Source organism: Sus scrofa, chromosome 3 (genome assembly GCF_000003025.6).
Source record: "Sus scrofa isolate TJ Tabasco breed Duroc chromosome 3, Sscrofa11.1, whole genome shotgun sequence".
NCBI classification, from domain to species: Eukaryota; Metazoa; Chordata; class Mammalia; order Artiodactyla; family Suidae; genus Sus; species Sus scrofa.
Genome location: NC_010445.4, coordinates 33,947,301 through 33,963,751, shown reverse-complemented (window position 1 = coordinate 33,963,751; position 16,451 = coordinate 33,947,301). Strand labels below are relative to the sequence as shown.

Below are 16,451 nucleotides of genomic sequence, written 5' to 3'. Positions count from 1 at the left end.
TATGGCGCTAAGAATTAATGTCTCTGGAGATCAAGGTTCGTTATAAGGTCAGTTTCCACTGCAGGCCACTGAAATGTCACCACGAGCTATATTTCCCAATGTGACATTTTACAATTGAAAGTGTTCGGGTGTGACTTTTACTCTTGCAGAGCATTCAAATGGTAATATTGGCGCTCTCTGAGATTCTCGCCTTTTCAAAAACATGTCTCATGGAAATTGAATTGCGTGGAGTCTTAAGTGCTCCTGTTTGAGACAAATGGTTTTAAATGAGAGACAGCAACCGTTCTCACTAACTAGTTAAAGGTGCTGCTAAATTAAAAGGCTCACATTGAGTTGGCTCTTCTGGAACAGATCAAAAAAGCCACTGAGTTATCAAGGAAAGGATATGGTTTCTCGGTTAATTTATGGTCACACTTTCCAAGCGCAGGCTTTGCTCCATGATATTTTCTCTGGTGAAAAGCCACGAACTTTCCTCTCTGAGTAGATCATTTGTATTCATCAAGCCCAGTTGCTTCTACAGTTGGGTGTTTTGTCATCCACGGAATTCTTCGATGTTGTCATGAGAAAAAGTGAGGGTTTGGGACCAGAGAGTCCCAGGCAATCCTATGACCAAGGCCCAATACCATACCCGCCCCTGCCACCCCGAGCTTCTATCTCCTGTCTCTGAAAGGGGGAGATCCCCTACGCGATGGGGGGTTGAGCGGATTGAAGGGCAAAATACCCTTCAGAACAGTGCCTCCCACCCTGGAGGAACCCCCCTCCCCCGAGGGGAGAGAAGGTTTGCTGGCCCAGAAGCCTTTACCCTTGCTTCCCATCAGGGCCTTGCTCCACCTACAGTGCTGGATACAAGAGGCACTGGCACTCCCAGGGCACTCCCAAGACGTGGGGCTCTGAGGCTCGAACTGTGCTATTCGCTAGGATTCTGTTTGCAAGCAACAGAAACCCACTCTGAGTAATGCAAGCAAGCCAAAAAAAAAGGGGGAGAGCGGGGAGCTTTCTGGACGTTCTTACCAAGGCGCCATTAGAATGGAAACCCTTCCCTCCTCGTCCTAATACTGTGAAGGGACCTCTCTGAGCCTCACACTCCCAGCTCTGCCCTGCCCCCACCCACTCACTCCCCTCCCCCCAGGGAGGGTTCTGATCCCCCCCCCCCAAATGCTACACTCACGGCCAAGCTGAGCTGCAGGCTTGAGATGGAGCCAGGAAGGACCCCCAATCCAGGACCACCCCCCCCAACCCTGTCTCTCTCCTCTGGCTGCTTCTGTCTGGTGCATAGGCCACATTCCTCTCCATCAAAAGACCCTGTTTGAATGCTGGCTCCCCTCACAAGATAGAAAGTGACAGGCCCCACAACTCCCAGGACTCTGGCCCAGCAGGTCCAGTCATCTGTGGCCGATGGGGCTGGGTCACTCGGAACAGACACAACTGCTGGGTCTGCACCCTTGTAGACAGAGGGGGCAGTTTCTGAGAATGATGGATGCTGATGTTTGCTGACTCTGGCGTCAGACGGCTGAGTTCTGTTTTCATATCACCATTAGTCTCTCTGTGCCTCTTTTCTTATCTGTCAAAAGGGGACCACAGGGAGTTCCCTGGTGGCTTAGCAGGTGAAGGATATACGCCACTGTCACTGCTGTGGCTCTGGTTGCTGTGGCACAGGTTCAACCCCTGGCCTTGGAACCTTTGTAGGCACAGCCAAAAAAAATAAATTTAACAGGGAGTTCCTGTTCTGGCTCAGCAGAAACGAAATCTGACTAGTATCCACGAGGATGCGGTTTTGATCCCTGGCCTCGCTCAGCGGGTTGGGGATCCCACATAGCCGTAGGCTGTGGTGTAGGCCACAGACATGGTTTGGATCCCGCATTAGTGTGGCTGAGGTGTAGGCCAGCAGCTATAGCTCCAGTTCAACCCCTAGCCTGGAAAATTCCATATGCCTCAGGTGCGGCCCTAAAAAGCACACGCGCACACACAAAATCGGGGCCACATAGCATTGTTGTAGGTTTTTCTTTTTTCTTTTTTTTTTTTAATGGCTGCACCTGCAGTATATGGAAGTTCTGGGCCAGGGGATCAAAGCGGCAACTCCACAATGACCTGAGCCACTGCAGTTGGATTCTTAACCCACTGAGCAAGGCCAGGGGTACTACTAGTCAGATTCTTAACCTGCTGAGCACAGTGGGCCTGCCCCTGGAATCTTTTCAGTCCAAACCCAGGGTGGTTGAAGGGGCTGGAGAAGTACACCCCACAAAATGGGCCACTCCTTTGGGTCTGCAGGATTCCCAGAAGCCCAACCGCCAATATTCCGAATGGGAACAGGGCTGAGGGAGCTCCTGGCTTCCCCATGACGTCCACTCTGAGGTTTCCTCCGTTCGCAGAGCACAGGCCTGCCTTGCTCGTCCCAGGTGGACAATGCCCTGAGCCTGTCAGCTCACCTGCAGCTCACCTCAAAGCCAACTCCGATCTCTGTTGTTCCATCTAGAAAATGGGCATAACATTCCTACCTGGCTGCAAGGTCGAATGAAAACACGAGTGCACAGGCTTTCATTTAAAGTCTATATTCTGTGTGAAAGCAAAAAGATTTGATATTATTATTTTTTTAATTTTTTTTGGTTTTAGGGCTGCACCTGTGGCATATGGAGGTTCCCAGGCTAGGGGTCGAATGGGAGTTGCAGCTGCCGGTCTACACCATAGCCACAGCCATGCCAGATCCGAGCCACGACCTACACCACAGCCCACGGCAATGCTGGATCCTTAATCCACTGAGGGAACCCAGGCGTTGAACCTGCGTCCTTATGGACACTAGTCAGGTTCATTACCTCTGAGCCACAACGGGAACTCCCAAGGATTTTATATTAGAAAACCCCCCACTTTGTGGGGAAGTGGTGGGGCGTGGAGACTTGCCCATCAGGGGCGTGGTCTTTGTTGGCCTGACTCTGCGTTTCCGGTTTCTCTCAGGGCAGCAGCGTGTGAGGAGGGGCTCTGCTGGCGACAGAGGAGACCATGGCTTCCGTGTTGCTCACCCGGAGGCTGGCCTGCAGCTTCCGCCACAACCACCGCCTGCTGGTGCCCGGTAAGCCTGGGGGACGGGGCGGAGGGTGTCTTGGCAAGAACTGTACTAGTGGGAGACACCGTCCAGACTGGGGATTTGGCGTCCAGAAGACTCCCTAGGGATAAAGGGACCCGCCAGCCAGTGCCGCTGTCCCACCCGCCCCCATAAAAACTGTCCCCATGGCCACCCCTCCCATCTCCATGTTGTGCTCCTGTCCCCAGGGGGACAGCTCTGCACTGGGCAGGGAGCTGATGCCTCCTGGAACCACTCTGGTTGCACGGAGCTGGTGGCCCCGGGAGCCAGAAGGGCCCAGGCCATCCCCGGCAGGGACTGTTGCGGGAAACAGAGCTGGGTTTACTGCCAAGAAATAAGAACATGACAAAAGTCCTTGTAGTTCAACTTGAGCTTCAAGGGCACAGGGCAGGAGGCCCCACCCCAGGAAGGTCCCACCCGGCACTGCCCGCTGCTCACCTCCACTTACCCCCAGCTGCCGGCCAGCAGCTCCGGCTCATTCTGCCCACAGCGCCGTCTCTCGGATGCCTCCCTCTCTCTCTGCCTCTGGTTCAGGCAGCTCGGCCAAGTGAGCACCTTGCCTGCGAGATCGCAGGAGGCCTCCCTCCCTAGGGTCGCACGAGGAGGGCTCGAGTAAGTCCCACTTGACAGCTGAAAAAACTGAGGCTCAGAGAAGCAGAGTCATGAAGCCCCTTGTATGACTCTGCTTCTCTGAATGGGGCTCCAGACACTGCGTTATCATCTTCTCTCCTCTGCGTGCCTCCCAGCCTACCTCTGAGCCGCTCTGGGGGAGGGAGGCTCTGGGGGAGGGAGGCTCCCTGTAGCCTCCTTTAGACTCCTTTACCCCCAGGCTGTCCCCACTTTCCTGAGCCCCGTGCATGTTGTCACCACATGTCCTCCTAATTGTTGGTCCCATCTGCCTTCTGAAAACAAATTGTCTGCCGAGGCCCTGGTTTGCAAGGTGGACGTTGCAGGTGTTTATATCCTGGGCGGGCTAAGAAGCGGGAATGTTCCCTCTTCTCCCACAGGTTTCGTTTTTTAAATACACATTTACTTTTGGACTATTTTAGATACACAGGGAAATTACAAAGAGAGCACAAAGAGACCCAGGCCTCACCCAGTGTTCCCCAGTGTTGGCATCTTAGGTCACCAGGATGCAGTTGTCACAGCCAAGGAACCGACCTTGGTGTCTCACCCGGAGCCTTCTCCGCTCATCTCTTTCTCAGTTTTCCCCTTTCTTGACCTTGACGGCCTTGAGGAGTTATCCGTAGGTTTTGAGGTTTGCTTTTGTTTTATTCTCTTAGAATTCTAGGAGCAGCCTATTGAGGCTTACCCGTAATTCCGGGGAAACTAAACCCTAGATGATGCAGGTGTGCTGTGTGCCCAGTAGAAGCGGGAGTCATTGCACCGGAAGGAACCATTGCAGTCGAGCACCCACTAGGTTTTATAGAAAGAACGTAACTCCTGTGGGGCTCTAGCCCGTGACGCTCGTGGCTCGGCCTCTGAAGGCCATTCTCAGGGACCTCCAAGCCTTCCCAGGGAGATGACAAGGAAAGACCAGTGGATTAAGACTCTTAAGATGGGGCTGCTGGCTTCAGTTACCACGTATCAGCCAGGTGCGCCTAACCGATTGGTTAGAACGTCTTCAAGCCTCAGTTTGCTCTTCAGGAAAGTGGGGAGACTAATAGCACCCTCCCTGCTTCACAAGTTTCTTGTTTCAAAATATCATCTGTGTGAACACACTCCATTTATATTTACAATAACTGGGAAGGAAGCTCCCATTGTGGCTCTGCAGGTTAAGAACCCAACTAGTATCCATGAGGACGCGGGTTTGACCCCAGCCTCTCTCAGTGGGCTAAGGATCCGGCGTTGCTGTGAGCTGTGGTGTAGATTGCAGGCACGGCTCATATCCTGCGTTGCTGTGGCTGTGCTGCTGGCTATCAGCTGTAGCTCTGATTTCACCCCTAGCCTGGGAACCTCCACATGCCGCAGGTGCAGCCCTAAAAAGAGGGGTGGGGGGAAGTGGGGAAGGACCTCACCTTCCATTTTGTGAGCATGGATATGGAGGCACAAGGAAAAAAAAAAGAAAAAAAGAAAAAAGAACTGAAATGGCTAAATCAGAGATACTCAGCTCCCTATTTTCCTGGCCAGAGTTAAGTCTTTGTTGGCACACTTGTGCCAGATTTCCAGAACCATACAGTGAAGTTTTTTAAATTCTCTTGGCCTATCAATTGGGCATATCTAGCATGACGGGTTGATCGATGTGCTTTTAAAACACTAAACCTCAGTGCTGGCAAAGATACACAAATACAAGAACTCTTTCATACACTGCAAGTAGCAATAGGGGAATGGTTTTAGAATGATGGCTTAGGAGTTCCCGTTGTGGCTCAGCAGTTAATGAATCTGACTAGCATCCAGGAGGACGCAGGTTCGATCCCTGGTCTCGCTCAGTGGGTTAAGGATCCAGCATTGCCTGAGCTGTGGTGTGGTTCACAGATGCATCTTGGATCTGGCGTTGCTGGAGCTGTAGCATAGCCCGGCAGCTACAGCTCCGATTCTACCCCTAGCCTGGGAACTTCCATGTGCCATGGGTGCAGCCCTAAAAAGACCAAAAAAAAAGAGATGGCTTAGTTTTGACCCATTTAGTCCTCAGCCCGATTCCATTAGATGAGGAAAGTGAGACTCAGAGAGGTTATGTAACTTTCCCAGAGCCTTGGAGCCTGCAAGCCACTGAGCCAGGCTTTAAGCCAAACCCAGATACCCCATGACCCACACACACCCTTAACCACTGTATTAATGACCTATTGCCATATAGCAAATACTGCACATTCAGCAGGCGAAGATAATGCATGTTTATTATCTTATAGTTTTTGTAGTTAGGAATCCAGGGTGGCTCAGCAGGACCTTCCGGCTCCAGGTTTCTCCTGGGTGCGCTGAGCTGGTTCCCCAGGGCTGCGGTCTCACATGCAGCCTCACGGGGGAGCCAGGGATCTGCTCCCACGCTCCCTCATGTGGCTGTGGCTGTGGCTGGATTCCGTGCCGAGTGACCTGTCCAGATCTCTCCATGGAGCAGATCCCAACATGGCAGCTGCTACCTCAGAGTGGGGGGAAGAAGGGGGTGCCCACGGGGTAGGGGCGGGGAGCACAGCCTGCCACCCCCCCCCCCAACTGGGTTCAGGTGCTTCCGTGTGGTGCCTCCACCCATCAGATCGCTGCGAAGCTGGTGAACATGCTGATAGTTCATGACCTGAGACCATGTTCCCAACTTACATCAACAAACAGAGGACAGACCAGGAGATCAGACGGCAGAGTGGTTCTCTCTGGGTTGTGAAATTAGACGTGTTTGTTTTTTCATTGCTGCCTATTGATATCTTCCTTGATAAGAATAAGTGGGCTGGACAGTTGAGCGGAGGATTAGGTATTTTGTTTTTACACAAAAGCAGAGCAAACACCTCCAGTTGAACTTGACCTCGACTTTGGCCAGGCTCACATACAGAGCCCTCGTCATTTGGGAAAATGTCATTCATTTATTACTCTCAGAAGATCAAGAGGATGTTAAAACCCTGGATGGCTGCTTTTACAACTGGAGTTAAAAACCGACTCTGGATAAGCATTGAGATCCTGATGTATCGCACAGGGAACTATATCCAGTCACTTGTGCTGGAACATGATGGAGGATAATGTGAGAAAAAGAATATATATATACATATATATGACTGGGTCACTTTGCTGTACAGTAGAAACTGACACAACTCTATAATAGATGCAAACTCTTGCATTTGGAGTAGATAAGCAATGAGATCCTACTGTATAAGCACAGGGAGCCATATCCAGTCACTTGTGATGAAACATGATGGAGGATTATGTGAGAAAAAGAGTGTGTGTGTGTGTGTATATATATATGATTTAGGGTATGGCCCTAAAAAGCAAACCAAAAAAAAAAAAAACGAAAACAGAAAACAAGGACCCACACTGGATGAGGTGGAAGGTACCTTCACTATACATGTATATATTTTCGTCTTTTTGCCTTTTCTAGTGCCGATCCCGAGGCATATGGAAGTTCCCAGGCTAGGGGTCGAATTGGAGCTGTAGCCACCAGCCTATGCCAGAGCCACAGCAATGCAGGATCCGAGCCGTGTCTGAGACCCACACCACAGCTCACGTCAACGCCAGATCCTCAACCCACTGAGCAAGGCCAGGGATCGAACCCACAACCTCATGGTTCCTAGTCGGATTCGTTAACCACTGTGCCACAACGGGAACTCCTACATTCACAATATTTAGCAAAGGAGAGGTCTGGCAAACAACTTTCCAGCTTAGCTACTTACCAGCTGTGTGACTTTGGGCAACTTAATTGACCTTCCTGAGCCTTAGTGTCTTCGATAACATGAGAATGATAATAACATTTACCTTCTAGGGAGTTGGAAGGATTACATGAGGTAATCTATGTAAATTGCTCAGAATAATGCCCAGTACGTTCACCATCCGTGCTCAATAAGTGGGCTTTTGCTCATGCAACTTGCTACAAGGGACCCCAGAAAAGTCTTCCTTAACCATTCAAACCTTGTTCTTTTTCTCTTGTGGGTTATCGTATTATTTAGCGTCATTAAGAGAAAATTTGTTGTGTTGATATTTATTATTTTCCTCTACAAAAAGTCAAAATGGAGATTTAGTAGGAAAAGCAAAAGTATTCTGGATTCAAAGTTCTGGCTTTGCAACTCATTAGCTGTGTGACCTTGGGAAAGTTGCATAACCTCTCTGATCCTCATCTGTAAAATGGGGACAGTAATATCATCTCACAAGAAGGTTGTGGATTCATTAAAACAACAGGTGAGAGTTGGCCTAGGTAGGGCCTGCCTGGCACAAAGTAGGAACTGAATACGTGTTAGCTTCCCTATCTTTTTTCAGATTGCACAGTTGCCAAAAGACTTACTAGACGCTGATTTTCAGGATTTCTGCCCAGGGGTTTTGGCCTTCTTCCATCCATACCCACAAAGACTTGCACGTGGTAGGAACCGGTGCAGTTCTTGACACAGACCCATCCGCCTTGCACCTGGCCCTGGCACCCCGTCTCATGCCCCATCCCCCTCTGCCCCGCACCGCTTCTCCCAGTTCCCTCCCCTCCCCCACCCCCAGTCCTGTTCACTCCTGGTCTTGGCGACCTCACGACCACAGCTCCACGTGACCCAGCACCCTCCCAGCATCTCTCTCAGGACCCTTTTAGCTGCAGCTCCCCCTGCTAACTGCCCCACCTGGTGCTCTCACTTTCCACCCCCCAAGAAGTCTGATTGCTGCGATGCACACCAAGATATTTTTTGGAAAAAAAAAATGACCTTTTCTGGAGAAAGGAAGCAAGGACATGTGTGTCCTCAGTAGGGGAGAGCTTGCTAATTTCAAATTCTTCACTTTCCCCCTTTTGCTGGAAACAAAGCAAGACCAGCACTGGTTAAGAGCTATTTTGATCCAAACATGCTTCCCTGTTGAATGCAGATCTAGTTGCAAACAGTCTTGACCAGTAACCCTGAGTTCTGGCCAAGCAAGAGAGAAACAATTTAGTGTTTAAAAAAAAATCACCAGTATGTTCTATGACCTTGAACTGTCTGCTAATGGAAAATAAACTACGTATGAATTCCCTTTTCATTGTAAGATCAAACGGAGGATGATAAAAGCTGGTATCTTCATGCCTCAAAATAAAGGTAGTGTTGCATTTTTACTGGATTTTATGTTCGAAGGGCTACTCTTGATTGTAATTAATTCAGAAACCTTCTTTGATATCCAGAGCAATTATGAAAAATTAAGGGTAAATTTAAATATGTTTTCTAATATCATGGCTCTGTATAGTTTGGCAAGTTGTGTGTGTGTGAGAGAGAAAGAGGCTGACATGTTTAGTTTCTACTCCTATGTAATACAAACATAACATCTATTCCTCAGGGTTGTGTAAAGATAAAATAAGATCATGTATATGATGTATATGAAGCATCTAGGGATTCCCAAGTTTGATGCATCTGTGGCATCCTTTGCACAAGGAACTGACAGTTCCCAACCACAAATATGTGCCAGAAAGATAAAAGATGAACAGGGAGCAGTTCCCGTCTTGGCGCAGCAGAAACAAATCCAAATGAGGTTGTGGGTTTGATCCCCGGCCTCAGTCAGTGGGTTAAGGATCTGGTGTTGCCATGAGCTGTGGTGTAGGCCAGCAGCTGTAGCTCCGATTGGACCTCTAGCCTGGGAACCTCCATATGGATGCAGCCCTGAAAAAACAAAAAGACAAAAAGAAAAGAAAAGATGAACAGAGACATTAAAGGGATTTCTAGGGGTTAGATAAGATTCTAAATCACTACACGCTTACCTTAGATTCAGCACAGCAGTCTCTTGTTCAGGCATCAGTGATACTTGGGTTGAAACTTCCCTTCATTTCAGCAACATGATGAGCTAGAAAGCCCCTTGGGGTTAGCCTGGGACCTCAAGTTTATTTAAGCCTCAACAAGTGTATTACTAAGCAAAACGTGAAATCAGTTGCAAGGAATGATTTGTGCCCCAGATATATTTTAACAACAACAAAACCTGTAAGTTGGGACCACCTGAATTTAGACATTTGATTATTCTCTCCTGGATGATTTTTGTGTGTGTGGCTGCACCCACAGCATACGGAAGTTCCCAAGCTGCAGCTGTGACCTACACTGCAGCTGTGGCAACACCAGGCTTCAAACCCATGCCTCCACAGTGACCTGAGCCACTGCAGTCAGATTCTTAACCACTGCACCACGGAAGGAACTCCTCTCCAGGGTAATTTTTTTTTTTTTTTTTTTTTTTTTTTTTTAGTGGCCACACTCTGTGAAATTCCTGGGCTAGGGTCCAGTCAGAGCTGCAGCTGTGGCCGACACTGGCTCCAAGCTGCCTCTGCGACCTATGCCACAGCTTGCAACAACGCTGGATCCTTAACCCACTGAGTAAAGCCTAGAAGTGAACATGCATCCCCACCAACACTATGTCAGGTTCTCAATCCACTGAGCCGCAACAGGAACTCCTCCGGGATGATTTTTGATTGACACAACTGGGGGCACGACTCCAGGGAAAAGTTTTCTGGCATCTAGTGGCTGGAGGCCAGGGACGCAGCTAAATATCCTTCAGGGCACAGAACAGTCCCCACAGCAAAGAGTCATCCAGCCCACAATGACAAGAGTCCCAAGTTGAGAAACTCAGGTCTATGTATACATACGGATGTAGGTTACATTTTTACAAAATTCGGATAATTTTTATTATGGATGCACGTAATATTCCATTGTCCAAACAATGGTAGGAAAAGGCATATTCTATGTAATTACCCTCCATTGGACATCGAGGTTGTTTCCTCATTGCTGTTGTTAGAAACAATAGGATCACAGTTTTTAACCTACCTCCTCAAGCACCCTTCCGTTATTTTCTTGGGATGCGTTCTAAAACCTGAGCTCGCTCAGTCGGAAGGACCAGGAAGCCGGCATCAGCTTATCCTCACAGCAGCGGGCCGGGAGCAGGCCTGCTTGCCTGCAGCGTCACTGACCCCAGGCTTTCCCATTTCCTTTCATCTTCAGAGTTCTTGTGCTGCCCGGGTCTGGCCAGACTCAGAGTTCTGGGTGGGGTGGGGCTGAGGTCCTGGCACTGCCTGTGTTGGGGACACTGGCTGTTGTAAGGGCAGGATTCTCAAATCTGCTGTGCCCAGGAGTTCTCATCATCTGTGTTTACCGCAGGATGGAGACACATCAGTCAGGCCGCAGCCAAAGTGGACGTTGAATTTGATTATGACGGGCCTTTGATGAAGACGGAAGTCCCAGGGCCCAGATCTCGGGTGAGTTGAGCATACCTGGGTGGCGTGTTTCAGAAAAGAGCCAAGGGGTCCCTGAGGCAAGAATGCAGCCAAGCTGAGGGCCCTGTTTTCTTAGCTGCTTTCCAAGGGGTCACCACGAGAGATCTAGAAGCCTAAACCGGGCCATTCAGCTATAAAGCATTGTCTTCTCCGAGGAGATGTATCTGCTATCTATTGCTACAGTAATGCTGCATAGCACTCCTAGAACCCCAGCAGCAGCAGCGTACAAGCTGCTCATGCATCCAGGGTTAGCTGGAGGTTAGGTGGGCAGTTCTGTTGGGCTCATCTATATGCCTGCGGGATGGCTGGCCACCCGTTGATCTAGGCCAGGCTTGTCTTGGGTCCCTGGTGACTTGGCTCTGCTTCATGTGTCCCATGCTCCAGCAAGCCAGGCTGGGTCTGTTCCCAGGGTGATGGAAGAGGAGCGCTTGCTCTCGATGTCTAGGTTCCATCATGCACCTCATTCTGTTGGCAGAAGCAAGTCACATGGCTAGTTCTGAAGCCCCAGTCAGGAGCTGGGGTAGAACATCCCACCAACAGTGAAAGAACATGACAGTGTGACCTGGCACAGGGCGTGTGTAGCAGATACCACCCCCCACCCCCCGCCGAGCTGGAACTTGCAGGGCCACAAGGAGGAATTGGCCAGAGATGTGCATTCTGTTCTAGGCGAGGGGAATGGTGTATGGAGAGGCCCCCGGGGGGGAAGTACATGGAGTATGAGAGATAGTGGGCAGCTCTGTATCCTAGGGTAGACATTAGCCTGTGGGACGGAAGAGACGCAAGATGAGTCTGATGGTGGGCAGGGCTTCTCAGAGAAGCTGCAAAGCCTGCATACAACTCACTTTGGAGGGCTGGTTAACCTTGACTCTGCTCTGATGTGCAAGACTATGTCTTTTTTTTTTTTTTAATTTTTTTTCTTTTTAGGGCCACACCCGCAGCATATGGCGTTTCCCAGGCTAGGGGTCGAATTGGACCTGCAGCTGCCAGCCCACACCACAGCCACAGCAACGGAGGATCCATCCAAGCCACGTCTGCAACCTATACACAGCTCATGGCAACACCAGATCCTTAACGCTCTGAGTGAGGCCAGGGATCAAAGCTGTGTTCTCATGGATGCTAGTCAGATTTATTTCTGCTGAGCCACAATGGGAACTCCCTGCTTCTAGTCTTTGCATCTAAAAAATAACTCCCTGTTTCTGACCTTTACATCTAAAAAATAACACTGTAAACCTTTTTAATACAAATTGATTTTTCTCTTTGCACATTTTGCAGGTTTTATCGAGTGTCATTTTTTTAACAGTCAAAGATATCTCTTTTGTCATTGTAACTTTTTTTTTGTCTTTTTGTCTTTTCTAGGGCCACACCTGTGGCATATGGAGGTTCCCAGGCTAGGGGTCTAATCAGAGCTATAGCCACCAGCCTACACCACAGCCACAGCAACACAGGATCCAAGCCTCGTCTGCGACCCACACCACAGCTCACGGCAACACCGGATCTTTAACCCACTGATCGAGGCCAGGGATCAAACCTGCAATCTCATTGTTCCTAGTCGGATTCATTAACCACTGAGCCACAATGGGAACTCCATGTAACTATTTTAAATCCAGAAATTGTTGTACTGATGTAAGTGATTGTAATTATTTTGCACAGTGTTTTGCAAAAAGACTTTTTCATGCATAGTTCTATTGAGGAGGGGTAGATTTTAATTTAATAATAGTAAAATACTTGGAATAATTTTTTATACTCATGTCATTAATACAATTGTGTTTTTGTGGAAATACATAATTTTATGACACTAATTGCTAAAGTTTTTGTTGATATGTTTTTTGGGCGAAATCCTGGTAACAGTAAAGCCGCTAGTTAGTAATTCCCAGTTTCTTTTTTCTTTCTTTCTTTTTTTTTTTTTTTTTAATGCTGCACTTTCGGCATATGGAAGGGTTCCAGGGCTGGGGTCAAACCAGAGCTGCAGCTGCCCACCTATGCCAAAGTCTCAGCAACTCAGGATCCAAGCTGCATCCGCCACCTACACCACAGCTCACGGCGACACTGGATCCTTAACCCACTGAGTGAGGCCAGGGATCAAACCCACATCCTCATGGATACTAGTCAGGTTCTTAACCCGCTGAGCCATAAGAGGAACTCCTAATTCCTAGTTTGTATGTAGAATTGCATAAGTAGTTTATGGAATGTTCAGATTATAATTATAAATGGTTCTTGGTGTGCAAATTTCTATTTTCAGTTAATTTTATTTTCCCAATGGAGTGTTGTTAAAGCCGCCTTTTTTTTTCCCCCTGACTGAAAGAGAATCCATGCCTTTCTGGACATTAGATAAATGCCTTCAGCTTAAATTAAAAAAAAAAAAAAAAAAGTTTAGGAGTTCTGTGGTGCAGTGGGTAAAGGATCCAGCATTGTCACTGGAGCAGCTTGGGTCACTGCTGTGGCCTAAATTCAATCCCTGGCCCAGGAACTTCCACATGCTGTGGGTACGGGAAAAAAAAAAAATTTAGTTTATTATTATCTTTGAAGTGTCTAAATCTCCAGTCTGTTGTACTAGTAACTTAACTGACAGGAATCATTTCATGCCAATTATTTATATTAAGCAATTTAAAAACATTTGTGGAAGTCCCACTGTGGTGTAGTGGGCTAGGAATCTGACTGCAATGGCTCAGGTCACTGCAGAGGTGTGAGATCAAACCCTAGCCTGGTGCAGGGGGTTAAGAATCCAGCATTGCTACAGCTATAGCTGTAATGCAGGTCAAAGCTGTGGCTCAGATTCAATCCCAGGCCCAGCAACTTCCACAAAGTTTCCACAAAAACTACCATTTTAAGGGTACAGCGTTAAAATTAAAAATATATATATAATGTTGTTGACTAATTATGGTTATTGGAATGAATGGGGAAAAGCCCCAATACTTGGGAAGATGTGAAAAATGTATCCTTGCTGTGATAATTTTCTCTTCTCCTCTGCAGGAGTTAATGAAACAGCTGAATATAATTCAGGTGAGTAGGGGTGAAAGAGCCATCTTTCCATGACTGCTTCTTACAGTGTAGATGAAGGATACAGATACTTAATCTGTACTTTTTTTTTTTTTTTTTTAATGCAGCTGACTTTTATTCTAAACCTTTTTTTTCTAACTTGCACATCCTCTTTGACTTACTGGTTACTTATGCGTTACGTCATTTTCACATTTCCTTCAACTTCCCACACTTTTTTCTGTTACTGATTTCTAATCTCATCCTGTTGTGGTTGGAAAACTGATTTTGAGTGATTGCAATCCTTTTAAATGTATTGAGCCTTTTTTCTGTTCTGATGTATGGTCCATCCTGGAAAATGTCCCCTATGCACTTGAGAGGGATTTGTACCTTACTGTTGTTGTGAGAGGGGTGTTCCACACACGTTTGTCAGATCTGTTGATTTAGTATTAATTAACAGGTGTCCTTGTTAATTGCCTAGTTGTTCTATCCACTGTCGAAATCAAGGTACTGAAGTTTCCAACTATTATTGCAGAATTGTATTTTTCCCCTCAATTCTGTCAGGTTTTGCTTTGTGTATTTTGGGGCTGTGTTATCAGGTGCTTATATGTTTATAGTCGTCATAGTGGACAGCTCCATCTGTCCTCATAAAATACCTCTCTTTACCTCTAGGAACATTTTGTTTGCTTAACAGTCAATTTTGTCTGATATTAGTATAAACTGTTCCAGCTTTCTTATGATTACTGGGAGAATCATATATCTTTTTCCATCTTTTTACTTTCAACCCAGTTTGTACTCTTGAATCTAAAGTAGGTCTCCAAAAAAAAAAAAAAAAAGGAGGAAGAAGAAGGGAGTTCCCTGGTGGTCTAATGGGTTAAGGATCCAGCATTGTTACCACTGTGGCTCAGGACACTGATGTGGCACTGGTTCAATCCCTGGCCTGGGAATTTCTGTATACCACTGGTGCAGCCAAAAAAAAAAAAGTAGGTCTCAAGAAGACATCATACACTTGAACATTTTTGTCTAGTCTGATGGTTTCTGATTTTTTTCTGTTTTTGTCTTTTTAGGGCCACACCCACAGCATATGGGTCCCAGGCTAGGGGTCTGATTGGAGCTGTAGCTGCCGGCCCACGCCACAGCCACAGCAACACAGGATCCAAGCCGCATCTGCAACCTATACCACAGCTCACGGCAACACCAGATCCTTAATCCACTGAGCAAGGCCAGGGATCGAACCTGAGTCCTCATGGATAGTAGTCAGGTTCATTAACCACTGGAATGCCCAGCTTCTGATTTTTGATTGAGTTGTTTAATCCATGTGCAGTTAGTGTTATGATTAAGGTAGTTGTATTTACATTTTCCATTTGTGTTCTATCTTATATCTTTCTTGTCCCTCTATTCCTTTCTTACGACTTTTTTAAAACTTAACGTGGCTATCTTCTAGTGTAACATTTTTATTTCTTTCGCAATCACTCTATATTTTTTATTTCCTCGGGCCCTAACACTTACCACATACATCTTAACTTTTCAGAATTGCCTTCAGATTTCTCTCTCAATCTTTGTGGTTGTGATATCTAAAACACATACAGAAAAAAATGGTAAAATACAAATTTATAGCCCAATAAACTATTATACAGCAAATCATGTTCCCACCCCCGGGCAAAAAAAATAGAGCATTGCCAGCACCCAGGTGTACCTTCCACGTCTCCATAAATGGGCAGGACATGGTTTATTTCAGCAATTCAAGGGTAATCCTCAAAGACTGAGGAGCTAGGGAACCACAGCAAGCCTGACGCGGTCTCTTCCTTCCCCAAGAACGCAGAGGCTGTGCACTTTTTCTGCAATTACGAAGAGAGCCGAGGCAATTACCTGGTGGACGTGGACGGCAACCGGATGTTGGATCTTTACTCCCAGATCTCCTCCATCCCCATAGGTAAGAGCTGGAGAATCAGTCCTGGAGGGTGAGCGCTCTCTCTGTGGGTCTTGACTTTCGCCGCTCCTTCCGAGAGGCAGGTCCTTGCGTGTGACCCGGCGCTTCCCTCAAGGGCAGGGAAGAGGAACAGGTACCTCACAGAGGGTGCGTGATTAAGGACTTCGCCTGTCTTCTCCCACTTCCTCCTCCCCCAGGTCTGGGTAGATGTCCCTGCTGCGTAGGTAGATAAGCAGAGCTTGGAGAGGAAGCGTGGGTAAGGTGTGAACCCAGCGTCAGCGTTAGCAGCCTTAGGAGTCCCAGGAGAAGATCCCCAGGTGGGGATGCAGTGCAAGGAGGTGATGGGAGGAGAGCTCTTGGGAGAAGGAGCAGGAGGGAAGCAGCAGGGGGCGGGGGGTTAAGAAGGTCCAGGTCTCAACCTGAGACTGGCCACAGCTTGCTTCCACAGGGGGCTCTGCAGTATGCATTGCACCCCAGAGTCGGTGCCAGATGAGACAGAGGGGCTGGCCTTTGGGTACCTGAGCCGGTCAGCCATTGCCCATCGACTGCCAGAGGGAATTTACATGTGCCGTCTCTTGGGCAATGAGGCTTCCCCACATGAAGGAGGCAGCTTCACCACGTGCCCCCCACCGTCAGTGCCCCCCCCCCAC

General features: G+C 47.9%; 1 protein-coding gene across 1 annotated transcript in view; it reads left to right on the top strand.

The window, feature by feature from the left end:
- The window catches only part of ABAT (4-aminobutyrate aminotransferase), a gene marked incomplete at its 5' end in the record, with an annotated part of 47,737 nt that continues 34,233 nt past the window's right edge, over positions 2,948-16,451 (top strand). The window contains 4 exon segments of the mRNA NM_214263.1: positions 2,948-3,064; positions 10,783-10,880; positions 13,869-13,898; positions 15,687-15,804. Coding sequence (NP_999428.1) covers positions 2,995-3,064; positions 10,783-10,880; positions 13,869-13,898; positions 15,687-15,804 — 316 coding nt within the window.